Source organism: Haliotis rubra, unplaced genomic scaffold, assembly GCF_003918875.1.
Source record: "Haliotis rubra isolate DU_JTF1 unplaced genomic scaffold, ASM391887v1 Scf1122, whole genome shotgun sequence".
In the NCBI taxonomy this organism is placed as follows: domain Eukaryota; kingdom Metazoa; phylum Mollusca; class Gastropoda; order Lepetellida; family Haliotidae; genus Haliotis; species Haliotis rubra.
Genome location: NW_025765029.1, coordinates 265,645 through 291,345, shown reverse-complemented (window position 1 = coordinate 291,345; position 25,701 = coordinate 265,645). Strand labels below are relative to the sequence as shown.

The 25,701-nt window shown below is 41.8% G+C and overlaps 2 protein-coding genes and 1 long non-coding RNA gene across 3 annotated transcripts; 2 read left to right on the top strand and 1 right to left on the bottom strand.

Moving 5' to 3' along the window:
• Window positions 1–7,717: 7,717 nt before the first annotated feature.
• Window positions 7,718–9,812, top strand: LOC124290322. Its single transcript, XR_006901894.1, has 3 exons — window positions 7,718–7,860; window positions 9,125–9,310; window positions 9,754–9,812. It is a non-coding gene; the product is annotated as an uncharacterized LOC124290322 (long non-coding RNA).
• Window positions 9,813–9,817: 5 nt separating this feature from the next.
• Window positions 9,818–14,062, top strand: LOC124290309. The gene is made up of 5 exons (XM_046727025.1): window positions 9,818–9,854; window positions 10,799–10,935; window positions 11,367–11,454; window positions 12,005–12,162; window positions 13,486–14,062. The coding sequence occupies exons 2-5, from the start codon at window positions 10,901–10,903 to the stop codon at window positions 13,589–13,591; spliced, it is 387 nt and encodes a 128-aa protein (XP_046582981.1). The 5' UTR covers window positions 9,818–9,854; window positions 10,799–10,900; the 3' UTR covers window positions 13,592–14,062.
• A 756-nt stretch (window positions 14,063–14,818) lies between these two features.
• On the bottom strand, window positions 14,819–25,474 carry LOC124290300 (heat shock protein 60A-like). Its single transcript, XM_046727017.1, has 5 exons — window positions 25,466–25,474; window positions 18,216–18,480; window positions 16,656–16,769; window positions 16,089–16,267; window positions 14,819–15,443 (listed from the first exon to the last, which is right to left on the bottom strand). The coding sequence occupies exons 1-5, from the start codon at window positions 25,469–25,471 to the stop codon at window positions 15,267–15,269; spliced, it is 741 nt and encodes a 246-aa protein (XP_046582973.1). The 5' UTR covers window positions 25,472–25,474; the 3' UTR covers window positions 14,819–15,266.
• Window positions 25,475–25,701: the final 227 nt, after the last annotated feature.

The following is a 25,701-nucleotide window of genomic DNA, read 5'->3' as shown; positions in this document are numbered from 1 at the left end:
TGCAGTTGGCTGCATTGCTAACGTGTCCAAATACCCGTGAAGATCCGGGTTAGAATTCGATCTTCAGTAAACCATGCTTCTGTCGTAAGAGGCGACTAACGGGATCGAGTGTTCAGGCTCGCTGACCTGGGTTGACAACATGTCATCGGATCCGTGTTGAGTAAATCGATGCTCATGCTGTTGATCACCGGAATTGTCTGGTCCAGTCTCTGATTATTTAAGTGACCGCCGCCATATAGGTTGGAATATTGCTGAGTGTGGTGGCGTGTAAAACCAAACTCACTCTACTCACCACACAGTGACTCACTCCTGACGCAGTCCAACATGTCTAGATAGAGGTCCCCAAGGTCTGATTGTACAGGACACACACAACTGTAACTGTCGCTGACATAAGTTATCCTATTATTTGTGGCCTCAGGAAAATATCTTTACTCAGGAATAACTAAAGCCACATTATATGTATACACCAAATTTTGTTACACACGAGGTAATTTCCCTGGCCAGCTGATGAGGACGATTAAGACAGTTCACTACATGTTTTGGGGTCAGAGGACAGTTGATCATAGTAGAGATACGTCCCAGCCTCCGTGTGCAGGGACTCGCACACCTCGATGTGTTGGTCGTTGCAAATATAGTTATCATGTTGTTATCATCTAAGCGTGTTATCTACAGTACAATAAACAACTGATGATAAACTCTCCATCCTTCTATCTCTCTCTCTTTCTAATCGCCAGCACACAGTCAGCCGTCCTAACCCACTCAGCCAGCGGGGCTTCTAATCCCGAGTGGCAAAATGCTAGATTCTGGAGAAAGTTTAATGAATAATGTGTTAGAAATCTTCAGTAACATGTTAGGTGTAACACAACATGTATATATATACGTTCAGAATAGATTGATATAATTTACGTGACATTTTGCACCTGCTTATAAGACGTACGCTTTCCTCAATAACGTATGCGTTTACGCTTATATCCTCTACGATGGGTGCGCTGTAGAACAGCTAGCCTTCCTTAGAAATGCTGCAGTAAAAATGCCGAGGAGTATAATAGGGATAGGATCACATAGATATGCAATCTGCCCACATGAACAATTACAGGTAAATCAGCTGGTATTATGTTCATTGAAATGTTTTCTTGTTGATTGTTGTGCGGAGCTTACGCTGTTTATCTACCGCCGGCGGCTTATCATTCACTGCTATAAAAACGTATTTAGATTCTAATCACAAATCCAAGTACCTCGTCCCGGTTCAGGAATTTGACGTCCTAAAGATTGTAGACATGTTTATGGTCTATAAAGACCTGAGTCCCATTCCCGAGAATCATTGCAGCTATTTAACAAAGCGCACTTTCTGTAACTTAGCTTTTAAAGGGAGTAAAACTGAGGGTCTCACGAAGTATTCAGGACGTACTTTCATTGCGTGAGAGGAATACTACATATAGTTCTTCAAGAAAAAATCAGCACTGCCGAGAAATCAGACGCGTCACATGTGTTTTTTCTGCCCTGTGTGTGTGTTTGTGAGTTTGTGAGTGACTGCGACTGTGTGTGTATGTGTAGCAGCGCGCATATATGCGGCGTGTGTGGCTGTATGGTTGCCTGTATACGTCTGGTGTGAGCTTCTGTGCCTGCATGCGTGGATGTGTGTGTGAGTGAGCGAGAGAAAGAGAGAGAGAGAGAGAGAGAAAGAGAGAGACCTTTGCACTTTTTATTTATACCTGTTCACATTCAAAACATATTTAGTTTTACGGGCGTTGTTTGTTCAGAGTTAATGCTGTGGGACAACAGCTCATGCGCTTTGTGGTCAGATCATAGACGTGGTTAGACAGAACACACAAATGTGTTACCTCCATGCCCACTCGTTATGTGTGGAAGCGTAATTTGTTGTGTATGTTCCAAATGAGATTATTGTACATGTGATAGTCAGTGAGGGACAGGGGTGTGCTATATATGACTGTGCTACATTTGAGAATTACAACAACCCTATACGATTCTGACCTAGGGAATTGCAGAAACCGGATACTTTTTTAGGGTATATCTCTCATTTCATCTCAAAACACAAGAAGACCCAGCATTATCATATCTACCTAAAGTACTGTCGACAATATACTGCAGGCAAAAGACCCCATCAGTCCGATATATAATGTAACAGGCCCCACCTCTATCACATATATCATGTAACAGGCCCCACCCTCTATCACATATATCATGTAACAATGAAATCCCACCTCTATCCGCAATATATCATGTAACAGTCCCACCTCTATCACATATATCATGTAACAGGCCCCACCTCTATCACATATATTATCATGTAACCAGGGCCCCACCTCTATCACATATATCATGTAACAGGCCCCTACCCTCTATCACATATATCATGTAACAGGCTCCATCTCTATAACATATATCATGTAACAGGCCCCCACCTCTATCAATACATATATCATGTAACAGGCCCCACCTCTATCCAATATATCATGTAACAGGCCCCACCTCTATCACATATATCATGTAACAGGCCCCACCTCTATCATATACATATATCATGTAACAGGCCCCACCTCTATCCAATATATCATGTAACAGGCCCCACCTCTATCACATACATCATGTAACAGGCTCCATCTCTATCACATACATCATGTAACAGGCCCCACCTCTATCTAATATATCATGTTACAGGCCCCACCTCTATCACAAATATCATGTAACAGTTCCCACATCTATCACATATATCATGTAACAGGCCCCATCTCCTTCACATATATATCATGTAACAGGCCCCACCTCTATCACATATATCATGTAACAGGCCCCCACCTCTATCACATATATCATGTAACAGTTCCCACCTCTAACACATATATATCATGTAACAGGCCCCATCTCCTTCACATATATCATGTAACAGGCCCCATCTCCTTCACATAAATCATGTAACAGGCCCCACCTCTATCACATACATCATGTAACAGGCTCCATCTCTATCACATATATCATGTAACAGGTCCCACCTCTATCACAAATATCATGTAACAGTTCCCACCTCTAACACATATATCATGTAACAGGCCCCATCTCTATCACATATATCATGTAACAGGCCCCATCTCCTTCACATAAATCATGTAACAGGCCCCACCTCTATCACATATATCATGTAACAGGCCCCACCTCTATCACATATATCATGTAACAGGCCCCACCTCTATCACATAAATCATGTAACAGGCCCCACCTCTATCACATATATCCTGTAACAGGCCCCACCTCTATCTAATATATCATGTAACAGGCCCCACCTCTATCACATATATCATGTAACAGGACCCGCCTCTATCACAAATATCATGTAACAGTTCCCACCTCTAACACATATATCATGTAACAGGCCCCATCTCTATCACATATATCATGTAACAGGCCCCATCTCCTTCACATAAATCATGTAACAGGCCCCACCTCTATCACATATATCATGTAACAGGCCCCACCTCTATCACATATATCATGTAACAGGCCCCACCTCTATCACATACATCATGTAACAGGCCCCACCTCTGTCTAATACATCATGTAACAGGCCCCACCTCTATCCGATATATGTTATAGGCCTCACCTCTATCACATAATATCATGTAATAGGCCGCACGTCTATGCAACATTCAAGCAACACATAACGTCAGTTAAACATTTACTTTTATTTATAATTTAGACATGAGACATTTCATGAGAACAATCACCTTCAGGACATCTGCGGTCAACTCGGGCGTTACGATCACCGAGACGCTTATGCCTGGCCTGTAGTTGTGACACACCCTGGAACCACTCTGGGTACTGACGGAGACGTAGGGTACTTGGAATGTAGGAAATGCCAGGTGGTCGTGAGGTCCAATGGCTGCATACCCATCATGGAATATTTTGTCGATGTAATGCTTCACATCTTCATGAACGTCAATTCCTCCTTTGACTTCATCTATACCTGCGTCTACTTTTAACATCATGATCAACCTGTTGCACGATGATCTTGTCCTCGCCTACTCTTGCCCAGATTTTTTCCTTTGTGGCATTTGCTATGTGCGTTAAGTGCGCCGTTGCATAATTAGCCATGATTTCAGTTCACTGTTCTCCTACAGATAAATGTTCTCGCTGACAAGTGCTGGGTGGGGGTTTCTTCGGGGTTTCTACGCTTTATACATGCGTGTTATTTCCTGAACACATACCCTGGTACAGGTGACTATTTCTCGCCGCTTTTAGACAAGTTCCAGCAATGTCACGATGGAGAACACCAGAAATGGACTTCATTCATTGTACCCATGTGGGAATCAAACCCGGGTCTTCAGCGTGACGAGCGAGGGGCTTTAAACACTGGGCTACCCACGGCCCCCATTCCATTCTATAACCTGGACTCTATACATGGTATTTATAACTTCTACCCTTGTATTGAAGCAAAGAAAGACTGTAAGCGCAAATGGCGTTGCGCACACAGTAGGGTGTCCGCCTACGCGAACTGCTCTTTCTCGAGAAATAGTCACCTGTACCAGGGTATGTGTTCAGGAAATAACACGCATGTATAAAGCGTAGAAACCCCGAACAGTGCCTCTCACCTCGTCACCCAGCACTTGTCAGCGAGAACATTTATCTGTAGAAGAACAGTGAACTGGAAATCATGGCTAATTATGCAGCGGCGCACTTAACGCAATATAGCAAATGCCACAAAGGAAAAAATCTGGGCAAGAGTAGGGCGAGGACAAGATCATCGTGCAACAGGTTGATCATGATGTTAAAGTAGACGCAGGTATAGATGAAGTCAAAGGAGGAATTGACGTTCATGAAGATGTGAAGCATTACATCGACAAAAATATTCCATGATGGGTATGCAGCCATTGGACCTCACGACCACCTGGCATTTCCATTCCAAGTACCCATTACCGTCTCCGTCAGTACCCAGAGTGGTTCCAGGGTGTGTCATAACTACAGGCCAGGCATAAGCGTCTCGGTGATCGTAACGCCCGAGTTGACCGCAGATGTCCTGAAGGTGATTGTTCTCATGAAATGTCTCATCGTCTAAATTATAAATAAAAGTAAATGTTTAACTGACGTTATGTGTTGCTTGAATGTTGCATAGACGTGCGGCCTATTACATGATATTATGTGTTCGAGGTGGGGCCTGTTACATGATTTATGTGATAGAGATGGGGCCTGTTACATGATATATGTGATAGAGGTGGGGCCTGTTACATGATGTATGTGTGATAGAGGTGGGGCCTGTTACATGATATATGTGATAGAGGTGGGGCCTGTTACATGATATATGTGTTAGAGGTGGGGCCTGTTACATGATGTATGTGATAGAGGTGGGGCCTGTTACATGATATATGTGATAGAGGTGGGGCCTGTTACATGATATATGTGATAGAGGTGGGGCCTGTTACATGATATATGTGATAGAGGTGGGGCCTGTTACATGATATATGTGATAGAGAGGTGGGGCCTGTTACATTATATATGTGATAGAGGTGGGGCCTGTTACATGATATATGTGATAGAGATGGAGCCTGTTACATGATATATTAGATAGAGGTGGGGCCTGTTACATGATATATGTGATAGAGGTGGGGCCTGTTACATGATATATGTGATAGAGGTGGGGCCTGTTACATGATATATTAGATAGAGGTGGGGCCTGTTACATGATATATGTGATAGAGATGGAGCCTGTTACATGATATATGTGATAGAGGTGGGTCCTGTTACATGATATATGTGATAGAGGTGGGTCCTGTTACATGATATATGTGATAGAGGTGGGGCCTGTTACATGATATATGTGATAGAGGTGGGGACTGTTACATGATATATTAGATAGAGGTGGGGCCTGTTACATGATATATGTGATAGAGGTGGGGCCTGTTACATGATATATGTGATAGAGGTGGGGCCTGTTACATGATATATGTGATAGAGGTGGGGCCTGTTACATTATATATCGGACTGACGGGGTCTTTTGCTGCTTAGTATATTGTCGACAGTACTTTAGGTAAGATATGATAATGCTGGTCTTCTTGTGTTTTGAGATGAAATGAGAGATATACCCTAAAAAGTATCCAGTTTCTGCAATTCTCTAGGTCAGAGTATAGGGTTGTTGTACTCTAAATGTAGCACAGTCATATATAGCACACCCCTGTCCCTCACTGACTATCACATGTACAATTATCTCATTTGGAACATACACAACAAATTACACTTCCACATAACAGTGGGCATGGAGGTAACTCATTTGTGTGTTCTGCCTAACCACGTCTATGATCTGACCACAAAACATGAGCTGTTGTCCCATAGCATTAACTCTGAACAAACAACGCCCCGTAAACTAAATATGTTTTGAATTTGAACAGGTATAAATAAAGTGCAAAGGTCTCTCTCTTTCTCTCTCTCTTTCTCTCTCTCTTTCTCTCACTCACTCACTCACTCACTCACACACACATCCACACGCATACAGAGCCACAAGCACACACAGACGTATATCAGGACGCGCACGCGCGCACGCACGCACATACACATACATACAGGGCAACCATACACACAACCACACACGCATATATGCGCGCTGCTACACATACACACACAGTCGCAGTCACTCACAAACTCACAAACACACACACAGGGCAGAAAAACACATGTGACGTCTGATTTCTCGGCAGTGCTGATTTTATGCACTATTTTCAGTGCACTATATGTAGTGTTCCTCTCACGCAATAAAAGTACGTCTGAATACTTCGTGAGACCCTCAGTTCTTTACTCCCATTAAAAGCTAACTCATAGAAAAGTGCGCTTTGTTAAATAACTTCAATGATTCTCGGGAATGGGACTCGGGTCTTATGGACCATAAACATGTCTACAATATTTAGACGTCAAATTCCTGAACCGGGACGGGTACTTGGTTTGTGATTAGAATCTAAATACGTTTTATAGCAGTGAATGATAACCGCCGGCGGTAGATAAACAGCGTAAGCTCCGCACAACAATCAACTAGAAAACATTTCAATGAACATAATACCAGCTGATTTACCTGTAATTGTTCATGTGGGCAGATTGCATATCTATGTGATCCTATCCCTTTTATACTCCTCGGCATTTTTACTGCAGCATTTCTAAGGAAGGCTAGCTGTTCTACAGCGCACCCATCGTAGAGGATATAAGCGTAAACGCATACGTTATTGAGGAAAGCGTACGTCTTATAAGCAGGTGCAAAATGTCACGTAAAATCAATCTATTCTGACTGACTGACTGAGTTTGGTTTTACGCCGCTTTTAGCAATATTCCAGCAACATCACGGCGGGGACACCAGAAATGGGCTTCACACATTTTACCCATGTGGGGATTCGAACCCGGGTCTTCGGCGTGACGAGCCAACGCTTTAACCACTAGACTACCCGACCGCCCCCAATCTATTCTGAACGTATATATACATGTTGTGTTACACCTAACATGTTACTGAAGATTTCTAACACATTATTCATTAAACTTTCTCCAGAATCTAGCATTTTGCCACTCGGGATTCGAAGTCACGCTGGCTGAGTGGGTTAGACGGCTGACTGTGTGCTGGCGATTAGGAAAGAGAGAGATAGAAGGATGGAGAGTTTATCATCGGTTATTTATTGTATTGTAGATAACACACTTAGATGATAACAACATGATAACATGATTGCAACGACCAACACATCGAGGTGTACACGAGTCCCTGCACACGGAGGCCGGAAGTATCTCTACTGTAGTCAACTATTCCCTGACCCCCAAAACGTAGTGAACTGTCTTAATCGTCCTCATCAGCAGCCGAAGTACCTCGTGTGTAAAAATTTGGTACGTATGTGTAACTTTAGTTATTCCTGGTAAAGATATTTTCTGACCTAAATGATAGGATAACTTAGTGTCAGCGAGTTTTACAGTTTTGTGTGTGTGTGTAGAATCAGACATGGGACCTTTTATCTAGACATGTTGGACACGTCAGGAGTGAGTCACTGTGTGAGTGAGTGAGTGAGTGAGCAATATTCCAGCTATATGGCGGCGGTCTGTAAATAATCGAGACTGGACCAGACAATTCGGTGATCAACAGCATGAGCATCGATTTACTCAACACGGATACGATGACATGTGTCAACCCAGTCAGCGAGCCTGAACACTCGATCCCGTTAGTCGCCTCTTACGACAAGCATGGTTTACTGAAGATCAATTCTAACCCGGATCTTCACGGGTATTTGGACACGTTAAGATGAATGGAAACTAACTGGGAATGGTTCAATTCACGTATTGAGAAAGTTTAAAATTGTTAAATTAACGTACTGGGAAAGCTGAATGAACGTATTGGGAAAATGAGTGAGTGAGTGATTATCGTTTTACGCCGCTTTTAGCAATATTCCAGTAATATCACGGCAGGGAACACCAGAAATGCGCGTCACACATGGTACCCATGTATTATTGTGAAAGTAATGAAATAATTGAATAAACGTAAATGAGAAAATTAAAATTAAAATTAAAATTATGAGTAAATTTATGACACAGCAGCTGAATGAACGTATTGCACTAGTTACGAATTATTAAATTAACTCATTGGGAAAGATATGAAATAGCTGAATGAACTTACTGGGTGTGTTAGGGAAATAACCGAATGAACTTTTGGGAAAATGTAACGCAAATAATTGAATGAAACTTTTGGAACGTAAAACAGTAATTGAAAAGACATATAATGAAGGGACAGCACCAACCGACTTAAGTTTTCCTATAAATACTGGAAAGTGAAAAATGTACAAAGTACCGTGACTAAGTGTCCCAGTCCACCCAGCTGTGAATGGGTACCTCGTTAGGATGGGAAAGCCACAATAACTTGCACGACTTGTAATGTGCTGTTGAGATTGACATCCAATGATTGATGGAATAACAAGGCGTTTTGAGCATGCATGTAGATGGGAAGGACTATAGCGCTATTTAAATACCTATATAATAATATAATATATCACTTGTGGTTGAACGCACCTGTTGTGAGCGATAGTTGAATATTAATATAATACCGTAACTGTATAGAGCTTACTAGTACCTACAGCGTATTAAACAAAGATGTATATTTCAGGATCGAACAGTATCCACAACAACAAAATGATTTGGTACTTGGACTGACCATCCCGTTGATGTTGCTAGCCGTTCCAAGTGCTCACAGTGACGGCAGAGTGTGCATGAAAACAGGTGCTTGCACGTGCGAGACGTTAGATGGGAAAATAGACCTCGGTGCACTGGATAGTCAAATCGATAAACCTCGGTAAAGGGACTTTTCATCGAAATAAGAATAAAATATCCATACAAATCTGTTTTTTCACTCACGTCATTGATAAACATCAAGTGTTTAAGTAACATTTGAATCTTATGCAAATAAGGACACATGTACCGATGGATTGGTAGAATCTGACTCTTTACGGTTATATATTGTTTATTGATACTTTATATAACATGTTTATGATCAGTGTATGAAATAAGGCACGTCCGACCACCCAGAACGGTCTAGACTTTGACGGACGGTCTAAATTTACAGCTAGCCACCCCGATGGTCTGGTAAAATTTTGTGATGTTCCATACATCTGAGCATATTTGAATCTGGTTAAAACCAAACATCCAGCCCTGATGTCTGGCTGGATTTTTTGGCTTATTTCATATACTGTTATGCTATTAAGACGTTCATGCTGGCGATGTCAACGTTTACTGCAGGTTCTTCAACATGTCGGCGACTGACGATCCCTTCTACTACTCCTGGAATCCATGTTCGGGACTTCTCTCCCAACACCAGCTTCGTCTGTGCCAGCGTCGCGGTGAGGCAGCTCTAGAAACTCATAGTTGGCAAAACACACTCATACCTTTCTTCTAAGCCGGGGCACTGATAGCCTGCAGTAGCCTGTGTGTAGAGTGACGTCACATGGGCATGTCATGATCTGGGTTCATGTCTAAAAATTCGCTCTGATCGTGGTATGTGAGCACCATACTCCTGCTAGTGGGTATTCCAAAGTGGAGGGCGGATGGTGGGATAGCCTAGTGGTTAAAGCGTCCGCTCGTCGCTGCTGAAAACCCGGTTCGATTCCCCTATGGGTATAATGTATGATGCCCATTTATGGTGTCCCCGGGCGTGTTATTGCAGAAAAATTGCTAAAAGCGGCGTAAAATCATACTCACTCACTCACTCCAAATCGGAGAAGACCTGCTGACAGAAACAACAGTATAACTGATATAGTGTTTAACTAGGGGTGACATCCGACTGCTAGCTACAGTGTCTGGTTACACATAGCTTACTGCGCGTCATCGTACCCAGGGCCCACTCGTAGCTGCGACAGCGTAACATAGATTTACGAAGCACTAAGACAGCTTTGTCCATATGGGCCCTCACGTCATGTTCATGCAGTCGCCCACTGGTTCACCTGACCTCGACCTTCTCGAGCCGCCGTCATACAACAAAAGGCTGGCCAATGGCGGCGTTAAGAGCCCTCACGCAGACTTATCTCTCACACACTATGACAGGTTCTTTATCGTGAACAGTATTCAAGATTTCCGGCACATCATCCCCCTCTGAATATAATGTTAAACAAAGATGTCAAACGTTACATTTCTTATTTGAGGACGTGAAATTAATTCCAAATATATATTTCTTATGAAATACAGACACATGGTCTAAGAGATTGTTTTACAGTGAAAGTTTCAAACTGAGCAATGCCGTACATCATATTCTGGTTGCATGTATTCAGTGAGTGGTATTACGTTTCAGATTTGCCAGGGGTACTTCAGCGGTGCGACAGGCCCTGTTTACTTCAGCCTGGGGTCACAGGCTGAGATCCAGTTTGAGTACGATGACACGGATACTCTCAGCATGCAGTATGTTCACCGATACTTGAACGTAACCAGGTGAGTTTCTCTACCTGAGTGATGGGCAGTGTCCGCTATTAACGCAATGATATTGATAAAGGGGCATAACTCTGTACAAATGAGTACTGTTGTTAAGTTGATAATCTGAAACACAATTATCCGGTTAAACGAAGCCTCCACTGACTGTCACACTGTTGGTCCATTGGGAAGTGTGTGTGTGTGTGTGTGTGTTTGCGTGCGTGCGTGCGTGCGTGCGTGCGTGAAGGGTGCGCATACCTCCTGTTTCCTGAGTTTATTAAATGATCATTGAAACTCTCGTGATAACGGGTGAAAATGAAGTGCGCCCCTCACTTTCTCAAAGGTGTGCACCCTTCTTTCTCAAAAAGCTGTATCCGCCCCTGGTGTTTCCTGCGGGAAATGTTGCCGTGATGTTGCTATGGCTACATGATACCACGTGTGTCTCCCCGCAGACTGACGGTGATCCGGCTGGTGTGTGACGCGACCACGGAGGGAGACCTGACGGTACAAGGACAACTCAAGTCAACGCTGCCGCTTTACGTGAGTGTCACGGGGACAGTACGTGTCACGTGCACCATCCTCGGTATATCTACATTTCATTATGATGAAGACCCGTGAAGATCCCGGTTAGAATTGGTCTTCAGCAACCCATGCTTATCGTTAGACGCGGGATGGTGGTCAGGCTCGCTGACTTGGTTGACACGTGTCATCGTATCCCAATTGCGTTGATCGATGTTCATGCTGTTGATCACTGGATTGTCTGGTCCAGACTCGATTATTTACAGACCGCCGCCGTATAGCTGGAATATTGCTGAGTGCGGCGTTAAACAACAAACCAACCAACCAATCATTATGATGAAATGCCCCGACCCATTAACCACCATAGCAGCCAGAAGTGAAACCAACGGGTATTCAGAAACATAATTTGGGCGAACTGAGATTCGAACTCAAGATCATAGCTTCAAGGGTATAACGGATGCAGCTTGACCACATGGCTACACTCGTGATCTGTTGTGTGTAAAGCTGAAATGTTTAACTTATGAACATAAACATGTTTTACTCACAATGGCGTTTCTTACAATTCGTACAGAACTTCGAACTGAGGAGCAAGTACGCATGCGTGGTTCCCTTCCCAACAACATCACCACCACTTACCGTTTCCAAGGAGACACGTGGTCCTCCCACAACAACGCCATCTCCCCAAATCCGGGATCTCAACGCCATCGTCGTGCTTCTGACCCGCCTATTGTAAGAACCTAACCTATTGGATGATCGGATCAGAATATACGTAGATATTGGTCGTAACGTTACATGCATCAGTTCAGCAAGGTTGACTGAAGCCCCCATTGCCATGCTAAAACATACATGTCCATATTACGAGTCACGGGTCAAAAAGGCTAATCAACTAACTCTAACTGGCCTGTGAAAACAAACTCCTTTTTGTGAAAACAGACAGATCATTTATGTAAAAACAACCAATGTATTATAGTTAAATCATCGTCAAATATTCTTGTCCGAACGGCCAGAACTCTGTCATGGTCAAAACACTAAAATATGTCTATGTAAGAACCAAATATCCATATGAGAACAGCCAAATAGCCATAAGAGAACAGCCAAGTAGCCAAAACACATCGTAACAGCTAAAGAGCCAAACAGCCACAGGAGGAACAGGGTTTTAAACGTACTGAACATATACAAACATACAATATTTTACAGTGTAACATGACTGTCTGTCAAGCAGACTCGCTATGATGTTACTGAAATATATTGAAATACTGTTGAACCAGAACACAACCCAGTAGTTAAAGTGTTCGCTCGTCACGCCGAAGACCCGGGTTCGATTTCCCACATGGGTACAATGTGTGAAGCCCATTTCTGGTGTCCCCCGCTATGGTTATGCTGTAATATTGCTAAAAGCGGCGTTAAACCATACTCGCTCACTCATCCACTGCCTGACCTGAGTGAACATTCTTCCACATCAAGCAGAGACGCGATGTCGTAACTGACTAGGTTCACAGCAGCGTCAAACCCTACACACTCACTCACTTCACTGCAGAACTATTCACTCACCCACCAGTCCTACTGGGTACAATTCCATCAGTATTATCGAAAACACCAATGGGCTTCACATTGTACATATTCGGGGAATCGAACCTAGGCCTACGGCGTGCTGAGCAAACGCTTTCACCATTAGGTTTCCAATGCCTCTTCTTCAACATGGAGATTATATGTCAAGTGGGTTTGTGCATCTGTATTGGTTGCAATAACAATTAGTGTAAAGTAAAACTGAATAATAATTTCTGAATACTGTTTTGGTACGTTTGGAACTAAGACGACTAATGATCATGAACACCTTCGTATTCACTTCTCCAGTTTTGAGCAGAAAGACAATATAGTGTAGTGGGTTTAACGCCTGTTTTCCAGTCGTATGTTTGATGTGGGAGGAATGCCCTACTTGGTGAAACAATCAAGAACGGTGATGACAAAACTGGAATTCAAAACATAGTCTATATGCAGTTTCCTGTAAAATGTGGGTATGAAATATTTCAAACATACACCTCTGTGTTTCAGTGTGGGCGTTTGTGTAGTGGCATTCCTTCAGTTGGCGCTCATCTGTATCCTTCTGTGCAAGCTCCCCAACACATACAGCAAGCTTCCAGCAGGACGCACCTGCTAGCACCCATCACAAGGCGAAGTATTGACACGGACAATCATAGTGTTGATTGGTTAACGTGTAACATATAGAATGTCCAGAAACTAATTTCAAAATCGTGATATCAATCATAAAGTTTAATATCAATCTTAAGGGAAGAGTGTAAAAAATAATAATACTTATCTTAAGCCGGATGGTGCAGGAATCTAATATGAACACAATTAACAAAAGCCTAAACAGGTGTCCAGACAAACTGCATTGTTTGCATTAAGGACATGCTCCTCAGTAGGACACATTAAAACAATCAATTGATTTCATGACATTTGATAACCTAAGCAAAACTTGTTTGCATTGTATTTACGACACGCCCACAAGCAGTCTGTTTCAAGTCAAGTATGGGCGGGACTTGAGCCTCCTTACTGCAGTGCCCTGGGGTCCAGCGATTCCCATTGTCTACAGTGCTTTGTGTTCCTGATTAAACTGGCAGTCTGGGAAGTCACCGACTCAGTTGTGTTTATAAACTGACTTCAGCCTTCCGGCCCTTGTGGAGGTATGAACGCTGGCACCCTCGATTACCCAGTATATCATATTCCTTCTACGTCATGAGTAAGTGAGCGAGTTTAGTTTTACGACGCATTTAGCAATATTCAAGCTATATCACGGCGGGGGACACCAGAAATGGGCTTCTCACATAGTACCCATGTGGGGAATCGAACTCGGGTCTTCAGCGTGACGAGCGAACGCTCTAACAACTAGGCTACCGCAATCGCCCCTCTGTCATGAACACAAGCCAAGTAATAGCTGGGTTCTTCACAAATTGAGGTGGGTAATTCATGCTGTGGTCAGACCTTCACCTCAAATAGCCTCATTAGTCAAGTGTTCTTGCTGTTAAGGCTAGTTCTACCCAACCCTGATAAGACCTTTCCACCAATTACTGAGACAACCCCTTCACCTCGGCTCAGGTGTCGGATATACCCTCATACTTTGGAACAGAGGACAGTGTGACCAGGCAGAACATTGGATTCATTTCCAGGACAAATACAGCTGAAACAATTGCCTTTGAAATAAAACAATTGTATGTCCAAGTTCTAAAACTCATCGTTTAAGATCTTACAACTTCGGCTCGTTATATTCTTTTACTAAATAGACACAACACGGTTTCACTGAATATAATCTGATTTTATTACAAAAAACTCTTGTATATCACACTTGCTACCCCGAATACTCCCAGGCATACTTCACATACTCCAGGGGATGGACTATCTTCGAGAACATCTTGCACGTACATCAGGATCCTGCACATACATCAGGATCCTGCACCAAGCTATCTCTTTCACTATTGGTCGATACAGCTATGATTATCATTTAACACTTATCTGCTCTGGGGGAAAAGAGACAACAACATGAGGGCACCCTTATAACCCAAGAGGACTAATTGGTTACAAAACGCAGAATGTGTTAATGATAGTTACTTTATAGGGAACTGACCCAGAATAGGACAGTTCACTCTGCTTGCTTGTCCACCCACAATATCACACAAGGACTAGCTGCTAATGGAAACCTTGTGGGAAATCAAACCAATCTCAGTCGGTATCATCATCTCCAGAGTCCATCAGAGTTCAATGATCAGTCTTCTCAGAAACTGTGCAAAACAATTCTGACTCACATTATCACACAACGGTGGTTCTGTGGAATTCCGTTAGAAGCCCATCCCTCCCATACCACCCATCTCTTCCATACCAGCCATCCCTCCCATACCACCCATGCCTCCAGCTGGTGCAGCTGGCTCCTCCTTGGGGATTTCCGTGACAACCACCTCTGCTGTGGTGAGAAGGGAGGCTACTCCTGCTGCATCAACAATTGCTGTCCTCACAACCTGTAACAGAAAACAGTGTAACTGTAATCATCCAGACTGTCCACAGAGCCTTGTTTGTTTCTTGCTTCATACCACACTCAGCAATATTCCACCGGCGGGGTCTGTAAACAATTGAGTCTGGACCAGATAATCCTGTGATGAAAATCACGAGCATCAATCTACTCAGTTTGATGACATGTGTCAATCAAGTCAGCGAGTCTGACCACCAGATCTCGATAGAGTCCTCTTGGCAAGCATGAATAGCTGAAGAGCAATTCTTAGCCAGATCGTCATGGGCGGTCACACAAAGGGCAAATGAATTGGCATTTAAGTGGGTATGTTCGTCCCATATTCTCTTGACCATGATACTCACCAATCATAATGTGCACTCACTCAAGGTGAGGCAGGCAATACACGTGACCTTTTAGCATTAGATGCACCAAACAACTGGGATCATTTCAAACTTATCTTCTTTCATTCAGAGCTGTTTAACATTACAGCATCCATATTAGTCGGCTCGTTCAGCAAGCATGACAGAGTATCTCTTTCACAGATCCTCTTACACCTAGCAAATACATACATTTTCACAAATGATAACACTTTGGCATTTTTGTGGTAAAATAAATAAATGAAGGAAACAAAATATTATAAAAGTATATCAATTACCTTTGTTGGGTCAATAATTCCCTTCTCGATGAGATTCCCAAACTCTCCATTGAGTGCATCATACCCGAAGTCTCCCTTCTCATTGAGGACCTTCTCCACTACGACGTGGGCTTCGACGCCAGCATTTAATGCAATGGTGAGACATGGCATCCTCAGGGCCTTGCGTACAATCTCAATACCTGGCAACAATGTACACAAAAGCTTTACACAATCCCAGATCAGCAAGAGGAAACAGTAAGGCAATTAGGAGTAGCTGTGATAACTGCCATGTAAAATTGATAATTTTTAACTAAAAAGAAAAGAAACTAATCTGTAAACTAATCCATAAATGAAACCTTTCAATCACAAACTGAAATATTTGACCATGTTCAAATAATCAGGTCTAAATGTCTACCAGAAGTTCAGAATGTTGTTTAGATTCCTGACATATTTCTGTTTACAAGATTTGCCTGTTTCACTTTATTCTATAATCATGTGAACATACTCAAGATTCTGCCCAAATCGTAACGTGAAGATCTCTGCCGACAGTCATCAATGTCAGTGAAGTAACTAGATTCTAACACCTACCTATTTTCTGGTCATTATTGTCGGGTTTAATTTCATCCAGTACAGGCATATATCTGAGCAGAGCGGTGCCGCCTCCCGCAACAATGCCCTCCTCCACAGCAGCATGGGTAGCATCTATCGGACAAGTGAACCTCTATCTGACAAGTGAACCCCTAACGCACAAGTGAACCCCTATCGGACAAGTAAACCTCTATATGACAAGTGAACCTCTATATGACAAGTGAACCTCTATCTGACAAGTAAACCTCTATCTGACAAGTGAACCTCAATATGACAAGTGAACCTCTATATGACATGTGAACCTCTATCTGACAAGTGAACCTCTCTCTGACAAGTAAACCTCTATATGACATGTGAATCTCTCTCTGACAAGTAAACCTCTATATGACAAGTGAACTTCTATATGACATGTGAACCTCTATATGACATGTGAAGCTCTATCTGATGAGTGAACCTCTATCTGACAAGTGAACCTCTATCTGACAAGTGAAGCTCTATATGACAAGTGAACCTCTATATGACATGTAAACCTCTATCTGACAAGTAGACCTCTATATGACAAGTGAACTTCTATATGACAAGTGAACCTCTATATGACATGTGAAGCTCTATCTGATGAGTGAACCCTTATCTGACAAGTGAACCTCTATCTGACAAGTGAACCCCTATATGACAAGTGAACTTCTGACAAGTGAACCTCTTCTGACAAGTGAACCTCTATCTGACAAGTGAACCTCTATCTGACATGTGAAACCCTATCTGACAAGTGAAGCCCTATCTGACAAGTGAAGCCCTATCTGACAAGTAAACCTATATCTGACAAGTGAACCCCTATATGACAAGTGAACCTCTACTTGACAAGTGAACCCCTATCTGACAAGTGAGCCTCTATCTGACAAGTAAACCCCTATCTGACAAGTAAACCTCTATCTGACAAGTAAACCTCTATCTGACATGTGAACCCCTATCTGACGAGTGAACCTCTATATGACATGTGAACCTCTATATGACAAGTGAACCTCTATATGACAAGTAAACATCCATATGACAAGTGAACCCCTATCTGGCAACTGAACCTCTATATGACATGTGAACCTCTATCTGACATGTGAACCTCTATCTGACATGTGAACCCCTATCTGACAAGTGAACCTCTATATGACATGTGAACCTCTATATGACATGTGAACCCCTATCTGACAAGTGAACCTCTATATGACTTGCAAGAGCATCCAAGTTATGAACCTGGATGCAACATGTGAACCAGGATCCAAGTCCTGAACCTGTACCTAGCCTCATCAGTAAAGAGACAGCGTGTTGACGGTGTCTCCAAGTAAACTGATTTGATTAGAGTTGATCTAGCACCACTGTGCACCTGAACAGTTACAGAACTGTGCAGGGTAGAAGAGTGCATTTCTGTTTGTTCCTTGCACTCCATCCTGGAATAAGACCACCCAACAGACCACAATAGTCGCCATGCACCAACCTTCAACACGGCCCTCCATCCTGGAATAAGACCACCCTACAGACCACAATAGTCGCCATGCACCAACCTTCAACACGGCCCTCCATCCTGGAATAAGACCACCCTACAGACCACAATAGTCGCCATGCACCAACCTTCAACATGGCCCTCCATCCTGGAATAAGACCACCCTACAGACCACAATAGTCTCCATGCACCAACCTTCAACACGGCCACTCCATTGGACAGCTTGGCAAGTCGTTCACTCAGTTTCTCTTTCTCATATTCCAATGTGCTCAGCTCGATCTCATCCTTGATTTGGGCCACTCGCTTCTCAATGTCAGCCTTGTCTCCCTTACCCTGGATAAACAAACACAACTGTAGCTTGGTGCTCCCTTACCCTGGATAAACAAACAACTGTAGCTTGGTGCTCCCTTACCCTGGGCAAACAAACCAAGAACTGTAGAACAAAGTCTCCCTTCTCAGACAGAAAGGGATAAAAGAATATGCCAGGTTGGGGTTGGGGGGTAGGTTCTTAATATAAAATATTCAGAAAGTATGGATGAGTGAGTGAGGGGTTTTATGCCGCTTTCAGCAATATTCCAGCTATATTGCAGCAGGGGACACCAGAAATGGACGTCACACAATGTACCCATGTGGGGAATCAAACCCGGGTCTTCTGCGTGACAAGCGAACGCCTGGAACCACTAGGTTACCCCACCGCCCCGAAAGTATGGATGAGAATTGATGTCAGAGGCCCAGATAAGCTGCGTATCCGGGTAAAATACGCATAGAAAATTTCCAATTACGCATTGAAAAGTAATTGTTGCATACCAATTACGCATTTAAAATGTTAGATACGCAAAAAGTTTAAAACAAATGCGTATGGAATATATTTATAAAAATCGCTTGCGTAATGAAAAGACATCGATTGCTATCAAGTTGTACTGTTAGTATAGGACAAGTGCTGTACTGTCCAGTTAGGATGAGTGATTTCATTTCCATTATATTTAAGTTGGTTTTGATTAGGTATGACATAAGGCAGAACATACCTGCTTTGTAAACCTTCTCAGTCACATAATACTTAGGTGAGTAAAATGACTGAAGTACGCACATGTTTGAAAGCAGTGGGTAACGGAAAATGAAATACCCACTCAACATTCATAATACCTACTCCAAAAAATACAGTGGGTACAGTACCCACATGAGCTAAATCTTATCTGGAGCTCTGGGATGTGTAACAATGTGCTGCAAGAGCTTTTGATTCAAACAAGACACAGCTGCACAATTGATATAATTCAGTATGGGACCTCCCCTTGTGACGCTCTATTTATCAGTTGTGATTTGTTCATCACCTGATCGCAGTCGTTGACACAACCTCGTTTCAGCGTTTTGTAAGCTGACAACTGAGGTTCTGCACGGCAGTCACACGACTCTCTCCTCACTGCTATCTCTCATTCAGCTGAACGCTTTGGATTCAACCAGGAATCGGGCAATGTCAAGAAAACACACCTTCTGACATTGTTCAAGTGCTGTTTTGTGTGACTGCTATCAGCGATTTTCTTTTACATTCAAAGGCAACTACTATGTGGTAAGCATTTTTCCATGCATGTTTATAGTTTATTATTTCTTTAAAACCATACATGTGTTGTGCTTTTTAGGATATGTGTCGTTCATTGTCCACATAGCCAATAACAGCAGTATGACGAAGTCACTGATGACGTAACTAGATATAATAACGTCAGTGCAATAGATTACCCAGTCCTGACTATTCTCACAAACATATTTCAGTTAGTGTAAAAGGCAAAATTGATGTTACAATTGCATATATTTCCCACGTGTTCGCAAAAGTGGCAACCGGCGTTCACACAATTTGATTATTAAAGTAAGTATTTACACCCTAATGCCGGAAAGCAGTTCAACTTCCTTGCAACGTCGGCTTGTAAATAAACCAGACAATCAAGTGATTGATGAGCAGGAAAATCCAGTTATTAAGTTTGAATTACGACTACTTTGTATAAAACCAGAAATTCCGATGCTTACAAGTACATAAAAACGTAATTCAGCAAGTTTGCCATCTCCTCTTCACCATCTGCCTCCATATACTCAACCTACATATACTAAAAGCCAATCGTATCTGTTAAGAACCCATCTCCGATCGTGCTGCACTTTGTTTTGCTGCTCTTCATTTAATTAGGCAACCTTTTGGGCATACGCACATCGTTGCATCCCACTCGTGCAAAACAATAGCTGTCTCTGAATAACAGACGGGTACTTCAATCTCTCTGCTAGGGTGAAAGGTGGCATTATAACCAGAGAAAACTGTAGATATGTACATGGCTTGGTGCTGAGTGAAATGAATATTTATTATATTCTTAAGGGTGAAATACTGTTAATATTTGAGAAAATAACATGGTATTTTCACTGAGTAGAATAACATGTTTTCCACTGAATAGAATATCACAAACAATGGCGGCTCTTCAAGTTTGTATGTATTAATACGCGCACTGATTGCATCTCCAGACAAATACTGAAGTATATTTGTTATTAAAGTTCTACATTTACTCGTCATATGAGTTTGTATTTCATAAAATATAACTACAAAAAGTAGAAACATGACATTAATTACTGTAGGATAAAAATATTAAGCGAACTATTTTGTGTGGGTCCAACATTGCTTAAGGGCTAGACTGCAGTTTGTTTGCATAATAAAATGCAGACATACTCGATGTCTCGATCATTTATAAACAATGATCAAAATATAATAAATAGAATATTTTGTTAAAGTTGTGAAGTAACATGTATATTTCATAGAGTGGTCAGACAAAGTTGATATGTTCACGAGTGGCGCAGACCACGTGATGAAATATACATGTTATTTGACAACATTAACAAAACATCCTCTATATATTTTATAAACAAATACAACAAATGACATGATCATGTGTTCATAATGCCCTATCAAGTTTGTCTGTAATAATCTGTTTCATTTAATGCTCAGTTCTTTCTTCTGTAGATTTCAAAATGTATTTTGAAGGAATTTATTGGACATTGAATGACCAAGAGTCGTTGCCCTACACTTATAATTCTGGTCGTTTAAGTCACATCTTCTACCTGAAGCATAACCTTCTCCGTGTTCCAGTGGATAGAGCTTCTGCATTTAGTGCTGAAAATCGGTGGTTAAATCCGCGGACGCGGCGATCGACACCAAGGGATTATTACGAGCCATCATACTGTGGATAATTAACATTTACGAAACCATTATCTTGCCATGGGGCTAACACAACCCAGGTCTTCAGCATAACAGCCATAATGAATTTGTACTAAAACATGATCTTTTGGGTAACCACGTTAGGCTTGGGTATGGTATCTCAGTGGATTTGCATAAAAAATCATCAGTGGGTTAGCACCAAAAATTAAACATTGGACAAGATAAGTAGAAGTGCGCGCACAGAACACGAAAGTTTTTGAAATGTATGAAATCATAAATGTATAAGATGTATGTTATAATTGTGAAGTGATTTGTCCTTCATTGTCACAGGTCGTTTACAGAAGCTGAAGACGCGGCCTAGGAGCTAAGTATATAGATCAATTCAATCTACAACGGAATTACAATACACAAAAACAGTAGCATGCAAACGCACTGTCATATGAGAGTAATGCTTATAGCATTAAAGACAATAATGGTAATATTCACTTTGTAGAAACAGTCAAGCTTCCTAAATAAGCATAGACTGAGTAGCCAGGGTGGAAAGTTTTCTTCACACAACTATTGGTCTTCTGGTAATGTGAGATGACTTAATCAAAGCCCTTCCTGAATCTTCTCGAACTCTGTGGGTAAGAGCACACAGGACTATCCCTAAATAGCCATAGAATCTAAATAGTCTTTTCTCTTACGGTTAATATAATATGAAGCCAAACGGTCAACAATTAGTCTTAAGACACTGATTGGCGACAGTGATCACTTCAGTTATGACAGGAATTTCGTCAAGCCAGATCATTTTACTCCTCGTCAACCTCCTAGACAGTGCCTTTGATAATCAGCTAGAAAATATTGTCCCTTGGAAGCATATGTAAGACCATATCATTATATTCCTACCACAAACGTAACCGTAGTATATGATGGCTAAACCCGCGTTAAAAAAGCAGTACTTTAAGGGATGGTGACTGATAACTTTAACAAATAATAAGGATTGAACAATAACTCGACTGTCACAGATGTTAGTTAAAAATAGGTTGGGAGCGGGTAAAAAGATCGAAATGTCGGCCACCATAGCCGGAATCAGGAAGACTACTGTGAACGTTCATCCCATAGTCCTGGAAACGCCGACCTCAAGGTTCAAGGCTTTCTACAGCTGACGCGACATCAGGTGTAGGTTAAAGAGGTAAAGGATGCATATGTGTCATGATATTAAATATACATAGAATAGAGGAATATACTGATTAGTAATCAGCCATCTGTGACCACATCATTAGCTGCCCTAAACTGATCATCATGTGGGACTATATAAGAATCTGGTGTTTGTTGACAAATTGTTAACATGTTAATAAATATTATTTTATCTGAAATGCTATTTCTTTTGCTTCCATATTACAAGCAAGCACAACACACTTGCATACATCTTAAATCGTGTAGCATTGTAGATACAGACTTTAACCCTTGAACATAGGCTCACGCCTCAGTGGCTAATGCTAATAACCTGGCTCACCAAGCCATAGTGCAATGTTGTCTTAACAAGACCTTTTGGTTAGACTCTGGCTAAATGAGAGTAAGTGGAAATATCCTCTTCTGAAACACATACGCTGACATCGATGAATCACAAATTGTGTTTGATTAATTTCAGCTCTGAGAATGGCCGCAATATAGTGAGCACCTGTTTCATTACAGTCCAGCAATTCAGATCATATTCATCTAATGTCAGTGACGACAAGACCTATGCATAATTTTTTATTTTCCATATTTATTATGATACATATCATGTTAGGTCCTGGCCTTTAAACCCTTTAATTATTGATATAGTAAACTGGCTAAAGCATATACCAGGACGTGGTGGCTCACCAGCCAATCTGGTATTGTTAACAGCTGACTTCTGTATTTGTGTGCTGGCGATTCATTGCAGGTGAACATCGCCCTTGTTGCCAGTCGATGCTGGATCAGGTTTGTTTGTTTGTTTGTAAAATTTTATGCAGTAATTCCCAAATATAATCCTTCCGAATGGGTTTCTGAACTAAAGTGGCCTCTGTTATCAACACTGCCTACAAGTTGGTTGGTTCAGCTATTCCAGCTATATGGCGGCCTGTAAATAATCGAGTCTAGACTCGACAATCAAGGGATCAACATCATAAGCATCGAGGATACCACCCGATCCCGTTACTCGCCTCTTATTTCAAGCATTGGTTGCTCAAGACTAGTTTTAACGCAGATCGTCATGGCTTTGGTGACATTTAATTACTGCTACGGGACTTATACCGCTTTGCATTTATGGAAATATACCTTAAATGTAATACATGAAAGGAAGTATATTTCTGTTCTATGATTAATTATAATCTATTACGCTACGTCAATTTCATCTTCAAAATCGATGTGATAAAGCTCATGCATTATGATGTGTCCTACATGAGATGAATGCAGTCAGTGCACGTATATTTGAATGTATATAGATACATTATGTTTACACAATGCAAGGTGGGAGAATATACAATAATAACATTATGATCACTACTGACTGACTGACTGAGTTTGGTTTTACGCCGCTTTTAGCAATATTCCAGCAACATCACGGCGGGGGACACCAGAAATGGGCTTCACACATTGTACCCATGTGGGATTCGAACCCGGGTCTTCGGCGTGACGAGCCAACGCTTTAACTATTAGGCTACCCCACCGCCCCCTTATGATCACGAAGCCATTTAGATATGATTAAATAGGATTAATGCACCAAGAAAAATATAACGACAAAGCCAAGAATGGGCGGGGGCTTTAGGTGGGTGATATTTCACACATCCATCCTGTAGGGTTTGGACAGCCAAAATAAACGTCAATTTCACTTCAGGCAGAACACGAAAATAACCCATGTTACATACCAGCGTAAAGGTCCCACCCAGTCCACAACAAACCCTAGAGGAACTGTGGAGACAAATACACAGGAGAGACATCACGTCCCATAGCCACCAGGATAAAAGAGTAGAAGGACCTTGTAGAAAAATCTTATATCTTTCAGAAATCTGCCCTTTCTGAACACCGGATCAAACATCCCGTCCACCATATTACCTGCAACAAACAACGATTCTCCATAACAAAAGCAGCCACTGTGAAAAGAGGAAACTTCAAGACAGCATCGAAATCCAAAGACAGAAGCCAGCCATTAACCGAGACCAAGACATGCATCTAGGTTTCCAGTGTGTCCACCATTGTGCTATGATAATTGGCCTTTACATAGTTACTGATAACCCCATTGGTGTTGTCCTTACATTGTTATGTATACATTAATCTAATCTAGAATTCACTCAAGTAAGTCAGTACCTTAAACACATTTGTGTTCAATAAACATTTTACAGATAGTGGCAACAACAGAATGCATGAACATTGGCGTCATAAGTTGGACTATATCGTCACTGTGCTCGGATATGGTATCGGATCGGGCACATTCATCAGGTTCCCCTTCCTCTGCACAAGGAATGGTGGTGGTAGGTGCTATCTGTGTAATGTTAGCACTAACATGAGATACTAACATGTGGGGACAAATATCTTCTGGTCAGCTTTCCCTCTCCTTATGCGATATTGCAAGCTGCCAGTAATTGTACTTCTTTGACAACCGGACCCTGAATAGATGAAGAATATATTCTCCAAGACATCCACAAATGCCACAAATTGCGTGAATTGATGGATACCGTGACGTTCACAGTGCACATTCTCAACGTGTCTACATTATGTTCCAACTCCTCGTCTCTGTCGTGGCATGGTCGTGACATAATTGTTCTCTGTCGCTGATGATTTGTGTAGACACAGTTCTGTAATAACTTTTCAAAAGAATTATGACATGTATTTACACTACCCCTTTCAGTTCTGTATTTCCAATCCATTCTTAAACGACAGAATCGCTGACATTGTAATCGACTACAAGTAACCAATGTTACTCTTTCATCTTGAACAGGTGCGTTTCTGATACCCTTCCTGCTGTTCACCATAATAGTTACCATGCCATGTGTCTACCTGGAGATGGTCATTGGTCAGTACCCACAGAGTGGACTCTATCAATGTTTGGAATCTGTGTCCGCCTTTCAAGGGTATATCCATTCCCCTTCTTTCTCTCAGTAATGTCGTCATTTAGAACAACTATTAAACCTGCATGAGCAGAGAGTTTAATATGACATAACTATAATGATAAAGAAGGAATTCCAAATATCTTAAAACTGTATCATAATATATGTATATATGTATATATGTATATATGTATATTGATATTGTATATTGACACACTTCATTAATAATGGTCAGTGATTGCGTCATTGTACAAATCAAATGTTCCTTCCTGCATGTATTGGGTTAGGTGGGGTCATTTATTCTTTTCTCCATTCCAC